Raw genomic sequence first — 18,537 nt, forward strand, 5'->3', positions numbered from 1 at the left:
TCTCATTATACAGTTATAGCACTTCGATAACACTTCGATGTCCGCTTGCTATAGAATCTTGGGATCACATAGAATAAAACTGTGGTAGTTAAAGTTAGGTGAAGAAGTTTTATATGTGTGGGTTGATTCAAAAATCCTTCCAGATTTCTCTCCTATACACATTTTGTAACTTTAACCTGACTTCAGATGATCTCTCCTATGCCACCACCTAGCCATCAGATCTATATACATGATTCTCATAGATTCATGCTGCGTTGTTATTCCTTCTTTTAAAAAAAAACTTGGGTTAAGTCCAGGCCAAAGCCAAACCACTTTAGCGTTGAATTGCCAATGCCACCCCAAGCTTGGCTTAGTTATGATGATACCCAAGGCAAAAAAAAAAAAACTTCCACAAACCCATGTCCCTAAAAATGTAACAGTGACCAATAACTTTATGTCTTTTCATGACTTGAAATCACTCGCATGAGGTAGATATGTCACACCCATCAATTGGAGTACTGGCCGTAGAATATAATAATAATAATAATAATAATAATAATAATAATAATCCTTTATTTATACCCCGCTACCATCTCCCAGCAGGGTATAAATAAAGGATTATTATTATTGTTATTGTTATTGTTATTGTTATTATATTCTACAGCCAGTACTCCAGTTGATGGGTGTGACATATCTACCACCCCGCTACCATCTCCCAGGAGCCCCCGGTGGCGCAGTGAGTTAAAGCACTGAGCTGCTGAGCTTGTTGATCGAAAGGTCGCAGGTTCGATTCCGGAGAGCGGCGTGAGCTTCCGCTGTCAGCCCTAGCTTCTGCCAACCTAGCAGTTCGAAAACATGCAAATGTGAGTAGATCAATAGGTACCACTCCGGCGGGAAGGTAACGGCGCTCCATGCAGTCATGCTGGCCACATGACCTTGGAGGTGTCTATGGACAACGCTGGTTCTTCGGCTTAGAAATGGAGATGAGCACCACACCCCAGAGTCAGACATGACTGGACTTATTGTCAGGGGACTACCTTTACCTTACCATCTCCCAAAGGACTCTGTGCGGCTTACAGGAGGCCGAGCCCAAATACATCAGTAAAAACAACAACAACAGCAATACAAACAATAAATACACTCATAAACAAAGCAATAAACAATAACAATAACACCACGACGCATTAAAAACCTATGACAGGGCTAAATGTAATGATTAATTTTTTTAAAAAAAATGTTGGGCATGACAAGGTGACATTTAACTAGGATAGGTGTTTGGAGAGAGATGGAACGAGCAGACAATCCTAGATCATTAGTAAAGTGTGATTAGGGATATGTTACTTAGGGTTTCCTTATTCTGGGAAGGCACACTGGAACAACCATGTTTTCAGGCTCCTTCCTCTCCACAACCAAGTCCATGCTTGAATGAAAGTGCCTTCATATTAATGTTTAGCTGTTTGGTTCAATTGTGACTACTCAGTAGCACTTTGTACCTCTTCAAAAAATGTTGTGTTACTAATACTAATTATGATTCTATGTATATTCAAATGAGTTTTGTTGCTATTTAAAGAAGGGTTCCTTGAAACCTGAAGGTTATGTGAGAGGTTGCTAGGGGTTCTGCAAGAGATCGTGATGGAAATAAAACATATTTCTTAATCTGTAGCTGCAATATTTTTATGTAGAGGTTCACTGAGACCTGAAGATAGTTTCAAGGGTACCTCTGGGTTAAGAAAGGTTGATTTAAAGAATACACAAAGTGCCTCTTCTTTTGTTTGAAGTCTTTGCCAACTTCTGATAAATGCTTGCGCATTTGTTTTCAAAGCTGTATTATAGCATTTTCCTAGCTTGGTCTTTGGGCAGACTTTTCACCCATTGACACTCCTATTTTTTCCCTCCCTCATCATGTTGCTGCCTTGAAATAAAAATGGTGTTTCTCCTAATATCAGCTGAGAGTGAGTGTTTGTTGAACAACATAGTTTAATAGTGAAAAGTCAAAAACTATAAATTAATAGGTGTACAATACATGGAATTATATTAATTCACTAGCTGTCCCCTACCACGCATTGCTGTGGCCCAGTCTGTGTATATGTGTTTTGTGTGTTTGTGTATTTGTGTATATATGTGTGTTTGCGTGTGTATGTGTGTGTGTATATATATATGCAGACATACACTCCTATACATATACACATCTGTATATATTTGTGTATTTGCGTGTACATGCATATTGTGTATATGTGTGTACTTGTCTATATGCATACTTGTGTGTATGTATGTGTATATGTATATATGTATGTGTGCATGCATGTATGCATGTGCTGGCACAGCAGTGCCAGGAGATTTGAACCTCTTTTTCTTGCACTGCTAGTTTGTATCAATTTATTTAAGCCACGCGTTTTGCAATCAGGTAGCTTCCCCAGGTTGCAGTCATAGGGCCAGTAACCTGGCAATCATCATTAGAGTCTTTAGACCCGCCCTTTTCCCAGGGTTTTGTAGGCAAAGGAGGACTTTTGTTCAGTCTCACTGTTTGGAGCCTAACAGCAGGATATGTGGGTTTCTCTATCCCACCTGCACAAAGGCTTCACTACTCACAGCTCTGCTGGGGGAGTAAAGGAATAGTTCCACAGCTTTTGCTGGGGGAATACAGCCAGCCTTTGCTGGGGCAACAGGACAGTTCCTACAGCGTTTGTGGAGTAAAACTAAAGGACACCTTTCGGCTTGGCAGATCTGCAGCAACCATTGTCTGGTAAGGGACCACTCGGGCTATCCATAAAGTAGCTTGGAGCCGGGAGTAGGGGCCTCATGCCAGCAAGGCAAAGAAAGATTGCACAAGGTGGGGTCAGAAGATTTCCCTAAGGAAAAAAGGAACAGTTTACCACCAGTTGCCTGCCCTTGATGGCAGATTGAAGAAGTTACCGGTTTTCCAAGGTTATAAAGTGTTTAATTCATTTGTTTGAAGATTTAAGCCCAAATAAAGAATTTTGTTGAACTTATTTTGAGCCTCAATAGAACTTTGTGTTGGGAAATCTAAGGGGCCCTTCAGCTGAGGCACCCCGGTGTCCCGTTGGGCATACAGAAGGCACGTCCTGTAAACACACATTATTTCTGGCCCAGCATGCGGCAGAACAGTGCATGTGTATATGTATATGTGTGTATATATGTATATTTGTGTGTGCATGTGACTATCTGTGTATGTATATGTATGTGTGTGTATATGTGGATATTTGTGTGTTTATGTGTGTATGTGTATATGTGTATGTGTATATGTATATATGGTGTATTTTGGGGGGTTTTAAGTCTGCTCCACTAGGGTTTTCTGTGTGTGTGTTTTTAGAGGTGATGGACATTCGTTGGACTTTTAGGTGTATTGTGTCCAAATTTCGTGTCAATTCATCCAGTGGTTTTTGAGTTATGTTCATCCCACAAATGAACATTACATTTTTAATTATATAGATTTAAAAAATCTTGACATGGTAAAAGCGTACAAAAAATTCCAAAGGATTTTGGGATGATAAATACCAAGGGGGCTGAATACTTTCATGGTAGATTGTTTCTATGTGTTCTGTCGCGCGCTGGGCCTGTAAATAGTTGTCTTTAAAACAGGACGTGCAACCTTTGCCCAACGGGAAGCCAGGTGGCCTAAAGAGAAGTTCTCAGAGGTTTCCACCACAAACAGTCTTTAGATGGCTTGAGAAGTACAACAAAGTATTTTATTAATGAACAATCAAATAGAAACTTCTCTTGTCTTCAGTAAAGTTAAGTAAATGATTCCAAGCTTTTGGGCAACTGGTGAATTCCTAAACTTGCCCACGAAGGACAGGCAACTGTCTTCAATAACTTCTTTAAAGGAAAACCCCCTTTTTAACTTCTCCCAGGCTGACTGTAAACATAAACCTAACTGATGTGGGCACCACTACCAGGTTGAACTGCATCTCAAAGCACCTAGTGGACCTACCACCAAGGCCTGTAGTCTCTTCAGCTGGAGTTCTTTGATCTTTAGGGCTGTTTCCCTGGTAAGTCTTTGGAGACTCTTTTCCTTCTGTTTCTGTTGGAATTTCTATAACCCTGGAAATTCTTTCCCTGGAAATCCTTAAAGGTTGAAGCTTTTGTACAGGGGATGTTTACACACGTCCTGTACATTGGCTGACCTAGCTGAGACTAACTAAAAATTGGCTCCCTTCCCTTCCCAATTGCCCTGAGTAAGGGGTGGGACCAAAACTTAATGATGATGGATAGATGACATGCCCTATGACTGCAGCCAAAAGAAGCCACCTATCTGCAGAGTCCCTGAAACCTAGGACTGCAATGAAACATTTCATACAAAGCAAATAATGTTGCGCTCTGGCACCACGAGATGCAGAGCCAGCCTTAAGAAATGGGGCTACAAAGTGGAATCCACGACATGCGAGTGTGGAGAAGAGCAAACCACAGACCACTTGCTGCAATGCAACCTGAGCCCTGCCACATGCACAATGGAGGACCTTCTTGCAGCAACACCGGAAGCACTCCAAGTGGCCAGATACTGGTCAAAGGACATTTAACCAGCTACCAAACTCACAAGTTGTGTATTTTTCTGTTTGCTTTGTTCTGTTAGAAATGTAATATAATGGACTGGCTGCTCTGACACGACAAATAAATAAATAAATAAAATCCTTTATGGAGGAAGAAGAGCAAACCACTGACCACCTGCTGCAATGCACCCTGAGCCCTGCCACATGCACCATATAGGACCTTCTTGCGGCAACACCGGAGGCACTCCAAGTGGCCAGCTACTGGTCAAAGGACATTTAATCAACTACCAAGCTTGCAAACTTTGTGTTTTGTCTGTCTGTTTGTTTGTTTGTTAAAAAATGCAACGCAACTGTTTGGTCTGCTCTTGACATGATAAATAAATAAATACTGTACTGTTGAGTCCGTAGGTGACTGTGGAGCCCAATTCTTGATTTGCATTCTTGATCTGCATATATACACACACATATGCACACACATATATACACCCATCTATCTATCTATCTATCTATCTATCTATCTATCTATCTATCTATCTATATCTATGTATACAAGCACACATATACACAAATATATGCATACATAAAGACATATATACACACACAAAACATATACACAGACTGGGCCACAGCAACGCCTGGCAGGGGATGGCTAGTAAATAAATGAAATAAATATAATAATCCCAGCTGATCCCCCTGTGCTAAGTATATTGGAATAGTACTGTATGTCACCTACCAAAAGCTGTTGCTGCATCTCTCAATGTTTTGCCTAACTTTCTTAAATTTCGCACCTTCCGATGCTATTTTTGTTGCAATTCTAATATTAGTAATTTTTTTAAAAAATTAGAAAATTAAAAAAATATCTTGAGGGGGCACCCGGATTTGAACCAGGGACCTCTTGATCTGCAGTCAAATGCTCTACCACTGAGCTATACCCCCGCTTCCGGGAAACAGTGCCTTCGTTTGCATACTTCAAGGGAACCCAAAAGGTCTGTAGCAAGATCAGAGAGATATATAGGGGAAATTAAGCACAGTGTTTTTTATATCTGTTTAAACTTGTACACACTTGCAGGTCAAAACGGGAAAAATAAAACGGGGAAATTAATTCATTTCGAATGTGACGCTGCAGTGGGAGTGGCTCAGAGGGGAGTTCCCATACTGGGAGCCTCCAGGCATTTGGACTTCAATTCCCAGAAGCCTCAGCCAGGCAGGCTAATTGCTAGGAATTCTGGGAGATGAAGTCCAAAAACATTCTGAAGGCTCAAAGCTTGGGTTAATGTAATATTATGCATGTAGCCTCAGAAGCAAATCCATCTGAATATGTCGCGCGTTAGGGTGCATCTGCACTGTAGAATTAATGCAGTTTGACACCACTTTAACTCCCATGGCTCAAATGCTATGCATTTAGCCGTCTCTGCCAACTACAACTCCCATGATTCAATAGCATAGAGCCAGGGCAGTTAAAGTGATGTCAAACTGGATTAATTCTACAGTGTAGATCCACTCAAGGTTCTGGGGGGGAAAAAATTGGTTGTTGATATTTATTTTTATGTATGTCTTTCCCAGTTTTCTCCCAAGATGGGTTTATTTTTTAAAAAAATATTAAAGTTTTGCTTAAAAGAAAATAATATTAGGAAGAAATTTTTTTCGTTTAAATAGAAAGTGGGAGAACATTTTCATTTATAGGAAACTAGCCGTCCCCTGCCACGCGTTGCTGTGGCCCAGACTGTTGATCTGAAAAATAAAGTAATGAGAAAGTGTTGGTTTCTAATATATGTAATTGCTTTATGCTTGGGGGTAAACAGTATTTCTTGCTGTTTCTTTGTCAGTGTTGATGTGGAGAGTGTCTGATTGTCCTTCTTTAGGGGTCCCTTTCAAATCTATCATACTATATCAGTGTGTATGAATCATATCTATCGATATCTATGGCTAGATGGCTCTTTGTCAGGAGGGCTTTGATTACGTTTTCTTGCCCTGGTGAAGGGAGTTGGACTGGATGGCCTTGAATATTTTCTCTTGGTCATGGGGGTTCTGTGTGGGAAGTTTGGCCCAATTCAATCAAACTACAAGAGAGGAGATTCCATGCTTCAAATGTGAAGATACTATATAAATTATATATATACTAGCCGTCCCCTGCCACGCGTTGCTGTGGCCCAGTCTGTTGATCTGGAAAATAAAGTAACGAGAAAGTGTTGGTTTCTAATATATGTAATTTCTTTATGCTTGTGGGTAAACAGTATTTCTTGCTGCTTCTTTTTCTGGTTTGCCTACTCTGGAACATGCAACATATAATTGTCCTTTAGGGGTCCCTTTCAAATCTTTGATACTATAATAATAATAATAATCTTTATGTATACACCGCCACCATCTCCCCAAAGGGACTCGGGGCGGCTTATATGAGGCCTAGCCCAACAACACATCAATAAAACAACAAAGCAGTAAGCAAATAAAACAATACAGTTAATATAACTCATATCTGTGTGTGTGAATCATATATATCTATCTAGGAAGAACTTCCTGACTGTGAGAGCCCTTCAGCAGTGGAACTCTCTGCCCCGGAGTGTGGTGGAGGCTCCTTCTTTGGAAGCTTTTAAGCAGAGGCTGGATGGCCATCTGTCAGGGGTGATTTGAATGCAATATTCCTGCTTCTTGGCAGGGGGTTGGACTGGATGGCCCATGAGGTCTCTTCCAACTCTTTGATTCTATGATTCTATGAATTCTATCGTCGGTGGGGTTCAGAATGCTCAGTGACTACAACTCCCAAATGTCAAGGTCTATTTCCCCCAAACTCCATCTGTGTTCATATTTGGGCGTATTGAGTGCTTATGCCAAGTTTGGTCCAGATCCATCATTGTATTGTCGAAGGCTTTCATGGCCGGAATCACTGGGTTGTTGTAGGTTTCTTCGGGATATATGGCCATAGGAGAGAATGCCTCTAGACCATGGCCATATAGCCCAAAAAAAACCTACAACAACCCAGATCCATGATTGTTTGAGTCCACAGTGCTCTCCGGGTGTAGGTGAATTACAACTCCCAAACTCAAGGTCAATGCCCACCAAAACCTTCCAGTATTTTCTGTTGGTCATGGGAGTTCTATGTGCCAAGTGTGGTTCAATTCCATCGTTGATGGAGTTCAGAATGCTCTTTGATTGTAGGTGAACTATAAATCCCAGCAGCTACAACTCCCAAATGAGAAAATCTTAATTTTTTGAGTGATGGTCACTCCTTGTGTTGTGAGATGTTTTGTTGCCAAATTTGGTGTGATTTCGTTCATTGGTTCTTTTGTTTTTAAGGTACTCATTATGCACAGAGCATTTATATATAGAGAGATGTATAGGAAATAAGGTTCTGAAAATTCTTAATGTGATGTCATACATTCCAGCAGAGAATGATAGAGATCTCATAAAAATACATATCACAGAATTTCTTAAGACTGCAGCAACAGAGGCTGGATGGCCATCTGTCAGGGGTGATTTGAATGCAATATTCTTGCTTCTTGGCAGGGGGTTGGACTGGATGGCCCATGAGGTCTCTTCCAACTCTTTGATTCTATGATTCTAACAGAGTAGTCGAGTGTGGACACATTCTGCTCAGCTCCAGTTGCTGAGAACGGTGGCTGTTCAATGAATGGCCCCCTAGGTGGCGCTGTAATTAGAGCGGTGTGAGGTGGAGTCACGTGGTAGAAACTTGGCACGTCACGTGGGACCCCAGGAACTCCTCATAATCTTCCCGGCAAGCTTTGCGCTTCCTTTTTTTTAGGAGGCCGGGCGTCCAAGATGTCTAAGCGAGGTGAGGCCTAGCAGGGGGAGGGAAGGAAAGGGAATCCGCTTCCATCCGTCTGCCATGGTCCAGATTTGAGGATATTTCATCCCGGATTACTGGTGGCGAGACTTTAACGGTCCGATAGCTGCAGGGAGAAGGGATTCTGCCGGGAGGGAAGCAGGAAGTTTGAGGGTTGGTGGCACCGGGCCGCCATAGACGTTAGCCCGTGGGTTCACTATTGAGCTACTTGGCTTGTATTCTGCTAGGCCCTTAATCATAACTGCCATGGTGTGGGAACCTGAATAAAGTAATAAACACCCTTCTGTCAAATCCAGTACAGAAAGTGGGCTCGAATAGTCAGGAAAAGTGACATCAATTGGACTAGAATCCGATTTTTCCATTTGGAAAAGACACTTAGAGGTTGTCTAACCCAACACAGGTGGAGTTGGAATACTTCCAATGTGGAGATACTATATAAATTATATATATACTAGCCGTCCCCTGCCACGCGTTGCTGTGGCCCAGTCTGTTGATCTGGAAAATAAAGTAATGAGAAAGTGTTGGCTTCTAATATATATAATTTCTTTATGCTCGTGGGTAAACAGTATTTCTTGCTGCATCTTTTTCTGGTTTGCCTACTCTGGAACATGCAACATATAATTGTCCTTCTTTAGGGGTCCCTTTCAAATCTATGATATAATATAACTATTATAATAATAATCTTTATTTATACCCCGCCACCATCTCCCCAAAGGGACTCGGGGCGGCTTATATGAGGCCTAGCCCAACAACAAAGCAGTAAGCAAATAAAATAATACAGTTAATATAACTCATATCTGTGTGTGTGAATCATATATATCTATCTATATCTATGGCTGGATGGCTCTTTGTCAGGAGGGCTTTGATCATGTTTTCTTGCCCTGGTGAAGAGAGTTAGACTGGATGGCTTTGAGTATTTTCTGTTGGTCATGGGGGTTTTGTGTGGGAAGTTTGCCCCAATTCTGTTGTTGGGGTTCAGAATGCTCTTTGATTATAGGTGAACTATAAATCCCTGCAACTGCCAAATGTCAAGGTCTGTTTCCCCCAAACTCCATCTGTGTTCATATTTGGGCATATATAATATTCATGCCAATTTTGGTCCAGAGCCATCATTGTTTGAGTCCACAGTGCTCTGGATGGAGGTGAACTACAACTCCCATACTCAAGGTCAATGCCCACCAAACCCTTCTAGTGTTTTCTGTTGGTTATGGGAGTCCTGTGTGCCACATTGGGTTAAATTCCGTCATTGGTGGAGTTGAGAATGCTCTTTGATTGTAGGTTAACTATAAATCTCAGCAACTACAACACCTAAATGACAAAATCAATTTTTTTGAGTGATGGTCACTCGTTGGCCTGTTAGGTGTCTTGCGGCACAGTCTGTGTATTAGAAGAAAAATCAAGACCTGGCTTTGGGACCAAGCGTTTGATTAGTAAGCAGCAAGTAAAAGAAGATTTTAACACTTATGGCAATGATTTTCCCCGGACTGGATTTTAGGCTCTGATTTTAATAGGCATGTGTTAATCAATTGTTTTAATTATTGTCTTAATATTTTTAATATTTTAATGTATTGTTGATTGTTTTATTATGATGACACCGTATGGTGTTTGTGAGGCTGCCCTGAGTCCCCCCTCGGGGGTGAGAAGGGTGGGGTATAAATATAGGAAATAAAAGTCTCTTCCACTATGTTTTTCAGTGTTTTTATGAGCAATAATCACTCATTGGCCTCAAGGGTGTATTGTGTCCAGATTTGGTGTCAATTCGTCCAGCGGTTTTTGAGTTATGTTAATCCCACAAACTAACATTACATTTTTATTTATATAGACTAGCCGTACCCGCCACGCATTGCTGTGGCCAACCTTTCCTCCCTCTTTCTTTTCTTTCTCTCCTTCCTTCCTTCCCTTTTTTTCTCTCCTTCCTTCCTTCCTTCTCTACCTGTTTTCTTCCTTCCCCTCCCCTTTTCTTTCTCTCCTTTCTTTCTTCTCTACCTATTATTGGACTGTAACTCCCAGCAGTCTTCCTGATTGAATGAGTGATCTATCTACCTACTATCTATATCTAATCTATATATCTTAACTATCAGGAGTATTGCTGGGAGTTGCAAACCAGGAATAGGAAATACGTATAGATTGGGATGCTCTCAAATAAAGGAGAAGCAAGCTTGCAGCTTGGAAGCAGTGCATTTGGAGCATCCTCCTCCCCTAAAGGGCCTGGTCTAGGGGATCCTGGGAACTGTCATTTTTGTGCATGCGCTGTATTGTTATTTTGCTTTTTGGGGTTTTTACGTTCTTTATGCTGTTTTTTGGGAGGAGTTTATGAGCGATGGTCACTCGTTTGTCTGTTAGGGGTGTAGTGTCCAAATTTCATGTCAATTCATCCAGTGGTTTTTGAGTTATGTTAATCTCACAAACAAACATTAATTTTTTTATTTATATAGATATATATATTAAACAGTGGTTCTCAACCTGTGGGTCCCCAGGTGTTTTGGCCTTCAACTCCCAGAAATCCTTACAGCTGTTAAACTGGCTGGGATTTCTGAGAGTTGTAGGCCAAAACATTTGGGGACCCACAGGTTGAGAAGCACTGTATTAATGTAATAATACATTATAACTTTTTTTTAAAAAATTGGCTTGTGGAAACAAGGATTGGTGAGAAAGCTTCAGTGAAAACACCTTTTCCATATGATAACTCGTTCAGGAGTGAATTTCCCTTCCTGGAGGTCGATTTCTCTCACTTCCTGTTGTCTCAGTCTCGCTCCCCCCCCCCCTCTCTCTTTCACACACACACACACACATCTGTTCTTAACTATGAGTGGTTTGTAAGTTTGATGTTTGTAACTCGAGGACTGCCTGGACTGTCAAAGATTGTTTAGTTGTGCTATTATACTATTGAAATGAATAAACTTGTAGAGCAGGGTCTTGCACTAGTGGGTGGTAAGGAAACATTGCATTCTTTTGAAAGCAGCCAGAAAGTAACAGATGTTAGAAGTTTGGGATGCTGTGGCTAACAGTATTTTTTTCATCTCTTGTAATAGGACGTGGTGGTTCGTCCGGTGCGAAGTTTCGCATCTCCCTTGGTCTCCCTGTGGGAGCAGTTATCAACTGTGCAGATAATACAGGTATGTCATGCATAGGTAGCCTTGGAAAACCCATTTTCATTTTTGGAGCTCAAACTTTGGGCTGCTGGTGGTAATAGTGGCTGCCATCTTGTTGCCTTAATCAGGAACTGAGTGATCTTATCAGTCACATAGTAATATGAAGAGCTTACCTGTTACAATTTTTGCTGGGTGGTTTTATATGTTTCACAACTGAAAGTATACAAACGTTCAATTCTTGGAAACTTTAAAGCAGAACACTTGCTATGAACAAAAGATTCCTGTTTCCTGGAGGTGCTGGAAAAGATCCTGAGAGCAGTGTTTCTCAAGCTGGGGGTCGTGAGGGGGTGTCAGAGAGGTCGGCAAAGACCATTGGAAAACACAGTATTTTTTGTTGGTCATGGGGATTCTATGTGGGAAAGTTTGACCCTATTCTATCCTTGGTGGGATTCCGAATGCAGGGAGAACCTCTTTGGTTGTAGGTTAACTATAAATCCCAGTAACGACAACTCCCAAATGTCAAGTCTATTTTCCCCAAACCCCACCAGAGTTCATATTTGGGCATATTGAGTATTTGTGCAAAGTTTGGTCCAGATCCATCATTTTTTGAGTCCACAGTGCTGTCTGGGTGAAGGTGAACTACAACTCCTAAACTCAGGGTCAGTGCCCACCAAAATATTCCAGTATATTCTTTTGGCCATGGGAGTTCTCTGTGCCAAGTTTGGTTTAATTCCATCATCGGTTGAATTCAGAATGCTATTTGATTGTAGGTTAACTATGAATCCCAGCAACTACAACTTCCAAATGACAAAATCAATCCCCCACCCAACCCCACCAGTATTCAATCTTGGGCATATTGGGTATTTGTGCCAAATTTGGTCCAGTGAATGAAATTACAACCTGCATATCAGATATTTACATTATGATTCATAACAGCAGCAAAATTGCAGTTATGAAGTAGCAACAAAAATAATGTTATGGTTGGGGGTCACCACATCATGAAAATCTGTATTAAGGGGTCGCGGCATTAGGAAGGTTGAAAACTACTGCTGTAGAGCTAATGCCAACCAATGTAGACAGTTCAGGCTTCAATGGATAAGTGGTCTGAATTGCTGGAAGCAACCTATATGCTTGGAAGGGCATCAAATTTCCAACTCTGGCTGCAACCTTGTATTGAGATAATTTGTCAAGCATTACAAATTTTGGTGTAACTGCAAGAGTTGCAGCAAGAGGGGGAAATTGCTTGGGTGTTTGTATTTTTCATTTCTGGATTTAGGTTTTCTTTGAAAGATGTTTTGGTGTGGAGAAACACCATAGTCCATGTAATATTTGGGTGTGCATGTGAAAAATGAATTAAGCACTCATTAATTCGAAAGAAGCCTCCACAATCTCCCACTGGTTTTGTGACCAGTTATTTTTATTCCTCTTATATAGGTGTAGGTGCATGGAGAAAATGCAGTCCCTCAAGATCAGGGGTCCTCAAACTTTTTAAACAGGGCCAGGTCACAGTCCCTCAAACTGTTGGAGGGCCGGATTATAATTTGAAAAAACGTGAATGAATTCCTATGCACACTGCACGTGTCTTATTTGTAGTGCAAAAAAACCCTTAAAAACAATAATTAAAATGAAATGTAACAAATGTAAACAATATAATAAATGTAAACTTATTAGTATTTCAATGGGAAGTGTGGCCTGCTTTTGGCTGATGAGATAGGGTTGTTGTTTGCTTTCAAGTCGTTTCAGACTTAGGTTGACCCTGAATGAGGGCCAGGTAAATTACCTTGGAGGGCTGTATCTGGCCCCCCAAACCTTAGTTTGAGGACCCCTGCTCAAGACTGTTTTCAAAGCAACCTGATGTCAGTTTTTCTGGCAAAAAAAAAGTTAATTCCCTCTGTTGGACACCTTCAGGAGCAACTTGCAGCATCCTCAGTTTTTCAAGGCATTGGAGTCCTGATTATTTCCACTTTTTGGGGGGTTGGGGCATTTTTACTAATATGTAATAGAAGCAACTCTGATACAATTAACCACTTTGATGTGAGGCTTTGCAGAGGTTTTTTTTTTTTTTAGTGCTTATGGAACCTTTATCAGAAAAGTAATCTGCAATATGGATCATGGTTATTATTTGTAAAGTGGAAAGAATGCCTTTGCTTTTGATTCTTCTAAACCAGGCACAGGCAAAATTTGACCCTCCAGGTGTTTTGAACTTCAACTCCCACAATTCCTAACAGCCATCGTTTGCCCATGCCTGTTCTAAACGGTGCAGCCCTTTAAATTTATTATTGTGCCTCAGTAGTGATGGAGGAAGAGGTAATGAAGTGCCTAGAAACACTGGGCTTTCCCCTTCTGAAAAGCACTTGCTGGGTCTATCCCCATGGCCCAGGGAGTTGTCGTGGAAGGGTATAGCAACAGCACTGCTTTTGGGTGAGGTGACAGCTTGTGCCTGTTTGTCTCAATCGGTGGTGTGACACATACCTCAAGAGGACATCCCTTTAACTCTGGCATGGAAAATTAGTAGAATGATGATTCTTTTTTAATCAAAGGGGCCAAAAATTTGTACATCATCTCTGTGAAAGGAATTAAAGGGCGACTGAACAGACTGCCAGCTGCTGGCGTGGGGGACATGGTAATGGCTACTGTGAAGAAAGGCAAGCCAGAACTCAGGAAGAAGGGTAAGTGGTGGAAGACAATGAATTTGTAGATTTGAAAATTCTTCGTTTGATTGCCATAGACCACATAGAAAAGAAACAGGAGATTGTTGTCGTGCCTTATATTCATGAAAAATCGGAGTTGATTTGAGATTCATTCACCTGCTTCAGCCAGAATTCCTGCCATTTTCCTTCCCTCCCCAGAGCTACCACTCTGCCTGTGGCAGATTCGCTTTCTGTGAGAACCAAAGCCAAATTAATAGCACATTTTCCCCAAATTAATATTTTGTGTCATTCACTTATGGTCATTCACCTGAAGGCCATGGAAGAGACTGTATTCACTACCAGTCACATCTGAGAAGTTGATTGTGTCCTTTTGGTCCCTTTATTCACTATGCAATAATCAAAATTGAGTTGTTGGTTATAACTGAAAATTAGAACTGATGAGCACAGACAAATGTTTGACTGTAGTTTCTCATTGATTCATTGTATCTATTTGACAATTGGATTGAACACAATGGCTGGCATCCTGTTCAATAATTATGAGATTATAACAATCTAGTAACATTTGTGATTCATTTTTTCAGTTGTTAATGATCAAACATGACTTTGAATCTCTACCTTTGTGGATACTTACCAATATTCATTTTAGAGCTTGATCTCAGAATATTCTAAAAGCAAGGGTTGGTAGTTAACTGAACATAACACTGGTTATTCTTAATGTGTTCTATACTCCTTGATCAGTAAATATTCATACTTTGTTCAATAATAAATGCAACATATACCCTGTTACTAGTGATCTACAAATAACAGTTAAGATTATTAGTCAAGTCTTTATCAGTCCTCACTACCAGTGTAGAAAATGTCATCTTTTTTCTTCTCTGGCTAGGATAAGAAATTGTGGAATTAAGGGGGGAAGGGATATTCTGTTAAAATAGTGACAGTGTTTTATGGAAGTGTCTTACTTTTATTACTGATGCTTGGATATGAATACAAAAGGCCTGTATCAGATTTTTGCATCTTAGGTGTTGCCGTTGTGTGTCTTCAATTTGTTTATGTTGCATAACAATCCTAAGGCGTTCATCTCGCCTCCCTAGTGTACCAAGAAGGTACCTAGTATGGTCAAAATCAGTAATGAACCATAAACGTGTAAGTTGTAACCCTGCAATAAGTGAAATAATGTGCTATGCACTGAATTCCTGCCCACTGTACATTCTTCTTGACCTCTAAATTTGACTTTAGTAATTACTAATTACTAGCAGTGGAATCCAAGAACTATTAACATTTTAGTATCGTTGAGTTATAATAGAAAAATAGATTTGGTCTCTATTTTATATATTAATATCCTGAGAATCTCAGCTTTTTGATTATTTACATGGATTTTGTTTTGGACCATAATATTTAGATTTGGCCACGCTCTCTAGGGAGTACACGGATTTGTAGCCCAAAAGGCACTAGAAAGTTCCAAATTACTATTCTTGCTGTTAGTTTACTGATTGGGTAAGAGCCAAAGATTTGGGGTTGTGATATTATTTCTGTATGTTTCGGGGCTTTGGTGACAGTGATGCTTGGGTGAGTGCATTTAATCTTTTATTTCAGACTAAAGGATGCATAGCTGTTATTCCCAGTTTTAATTTATTTATTAAATTTACATTTTCTCTTATTGACTTGTAGTGCATCCGGCGGTGGTGATTCGGCAGCGGAAATCATACAGGAGAAAGGACGGGGTGTTCTTATACTTTGAAGACAATGCGGGGGTGATAGTAAACAACAAAGGGGAAATGAAAGGTATGGATGCTGGGAGATGGGGAAACAAATAGAAAAAAATTGATAAATTTTATTTTCAGATACTCATCTGAATCATTGCATATGTACTGCATATACTCAAGTATAAGCCTAGTTTTTCAGTCCCCTTTTTAGGCTGAAAAAGTCCCCCTCGGTTTAGACTCGAGTCAAGATTATTATTTTATTCTGTTATTAATTTTATTACATTTATCATTTACTCTGTTATTACATTTACCATTTTACTTTATTATTATTACATTTATTATTTTACACTATTATTATTGGAAGGATACATAAGCACGTTTACATTGAGGAAGGTTAGAATCATGGTTTAATCAGAGTTGGGCAGTCTTACCTTAAATTACAGTTTTATGTAAATATTCAAAAACATTTAACCTACTGACGCGCCAGTTAATGTAATTGTATTATATCTATTTTTATTTTGAAATTTACCAGTAGATGCTGCATTTCCCACCTTTGGCTTATACTTGAGTCAATCTGTTTTCCCAGATTTTTGTGGTAAAATTAGGGGCCTCAGCTTGTATTCGTTTCAGCTTATACTCAAGTATATACGGTATTTGCTTTGCGGAAATAGTCCACAGAATTGGTTCATGGGGCAATTCCTTAACACTCCTTAATTGGTTTTTTTTTTTTTCAACTGTCTTTTCCAGGTTCTGCTATCACAGGCCCTGTAGCCAAGGAATGCGCAGATCTGTGGCCCAGGATTGCCTCAAACGCTGGCAGCATTGCATAAAACTTGCATTCTTTCTAAACATTCAATAAAATTGGTTTACCAAATATTTGCCTTTCAACTCAATGTGACAACTTTCCATGTGGCAGGGAAGTAGTTTGTGAGTTGGCTTCTTGACTCCTGTTGACAAGAGAACATTGGAATGGAAGACTTTGCCTCCCAGGCTTCAAGATTAACATAACATTGGTCCAAGAAATGTGGGAACAGGTCACATTTTTCACATTTTATTTATTCATGATTTACTCTATCACGAAGCATACTAAGTGACTTTGAGCCAATCTCTAGCTCAGTCTAACTGACCTCAAAGGGTTGATGGGAGAAGATAAATCTCATATGCTGCATTGAGCATTTTGAAATTAATTAAATGAGTTCAGATTTTCTATGTGGCTGACTTTCCTTATCTGAGAGGTAAATTTCATGTATTGGACTCTTAACCTTTCATATACAGTCAGCTCATCATATTTGAGGGTTTAACTTTTCCGGATTTGATTAATATGATCTGTCTAGGAATCTCTAGTTTCTCCTGTCTATGTCACCTGCCAGAAATGGATTATACTCGCGTCTCTTCACTTTTGGAGTTCCTGTGCCTCTAATTCCTAGTGAAATAGTTTTTTACTTTGTGATCTGTATTGAATATCTGCAACTCAGTTCAATTTACTGTGTGATAACCTTTATATTTATGGAGGAAGCAGCATTGGCGTGATTCATTTGTGGGTCCTGACCCACTAAGAATTGAAAACATATTCATCACTTATTCAGATGTTAGTAAAACATGCTACAGCTGGCATTTAACTAACTGAGGAGCACATGCAGGTATCTCCAGTGTGTGTTTGCAAGGGAATATTCATATATCTGATGAGCAACTACTAGGGCTAGATGGAGGGACTCTCTTTATCCCACAAGTCAAATACAATTTTTGCAAAAAGATTTTTGTTCAAAAAAATCCGCTAGAAGGTAAGAGATGTATTTCTACCATTTTTTGGGCTTCTGACCCAATTTAGGCCCATGAAAGGGCCTTAAAAAAACAAAACATTGTGAAAATGCCCCCATAACTCCTAAAGGTTTATTTTTGTGGGGGCAGATGCAGCCCTCCAAGTGGGATTCGATAACAATCCACAGTTACTCCCCACTAATCTAGATCACTGCTTTTTAAATTAGGTCCTGACTCCAAATATCCCTTTAGCTCAATGTTGGGGTCACAAAAAACGGCAATAGTGAAAGGTTTTTGAGCACCCACTAACGCAAATCTGTTAGCAACAATGTGCAGTGTTTACAGTGGACTCTGAAGAAAATGCTTCAGCTGTACTCTACAAAAATCAGCCTATTTAGCAAGCTTTACAATTCTGATTATTTCTAATTAATATTTGATTTTTTTACTTATTTTATATACGTATATATCTGGAGTCACAGAAAGGGGTCACTAGTGGAAAAAGTTTAAGGAATCTTGATCTAGACTTTAGCCAGTGGAAGGCTGCAACTCCCAAACATACTTCCGCTTCCTACACCTGTGATACGGAATTGCGAATCTCCTCTAACTTTTTAGTCACTAGCCATGTGAGTTTACTAAATGCTGTAGACATGCTTTCAACTCATTTAAATCCATCAAGTACAGTAATCCAAGTGGATTTCTTCCCAATAGTCATCCTTACAATGACAAATATGCACAGGTCCAGTGGGGATGTTAAAGTGCTGATAAAGCCCCCAAATTATGAGGTATGTTTTGATAAATAAGTGAAATTATTATGTACTTTCATAGTTATTCAGTAAGGTATGAATTCTATGCCATATGCCAGCAAATATGGAAAACATAAGAATGGCCATCAGACTGGAAAAAAATCAACTTATATCCCCATACCAAAGAAGGGAAATTCTAAAGACTGCTCAAACTTTCGTACAGTGGCTCTTATTTCTCATGCCAGTAAGGTAATGCTCAAGATCCTGCAAGGAAGATTCCAGCAATACGTGGAGCGAGAGTTGC

General features: G+C 40.0%; 1 protein-coding gene and 1 non-coding gene across 2 annotated transcripts; one reads left to right on the plus strand and one right to left on the minus strand.

Annotated features, from left to right (window-relative positions):
• Positions 1 to 5,351: 5,351 nt before the first annotated feature.
• TRNAC-GCA (transfer RNA cysteine (anticodon GCA)) lies at positions 5,352 to 5,423 on the minus strand. Its single transcript has one exon. It is a non-coding gene; the product is annotated as a tRNA-Cys (tRNA).
• A 2,745-nt stretch (positions 5,424 to 8,168) lies between these two features.
• Positions 8,169 to 16,606, plus strand: RPL23 (ribosomal protein L23). The gene is made up of 5 exons (XM_060781239.2): positions 8,169 to 8,274; positions 11,319 to 11,402; positions 13,919 to 14,047; positions 15,698 to 15,811; positions 16,480 to 16,606. The coding sequence occupies exons 1-5, from the start codon at positions 8,262 to 8,264 to the stop codon at positions 16,560 to 16,562; spliced, it is 423 nt and encodes a 140-aa protein (XP_060637222.1). The 5' UTR covers positions 8,169 to 8,261; the 3' UTR covers positions 16,563 to 16,606.
• The last annotated feature ends 1,931 nt before the right edge of the window (positions 16,607 to 18,537 follow it).

Source organism: Anolis sagrei, chromosome 6 (assembly GCF_037176765.1).
Source record: "Anolis sagrei isolate rAnoSag1 chromosome 6, rAnoSag1.mat, whole genome shotgun sequence".
NCBI lineage: Eukaryota > Metazoa > Chordata > Lepidosauria > Squamata > Dactyloidae > Anolis > Anolis sagrei.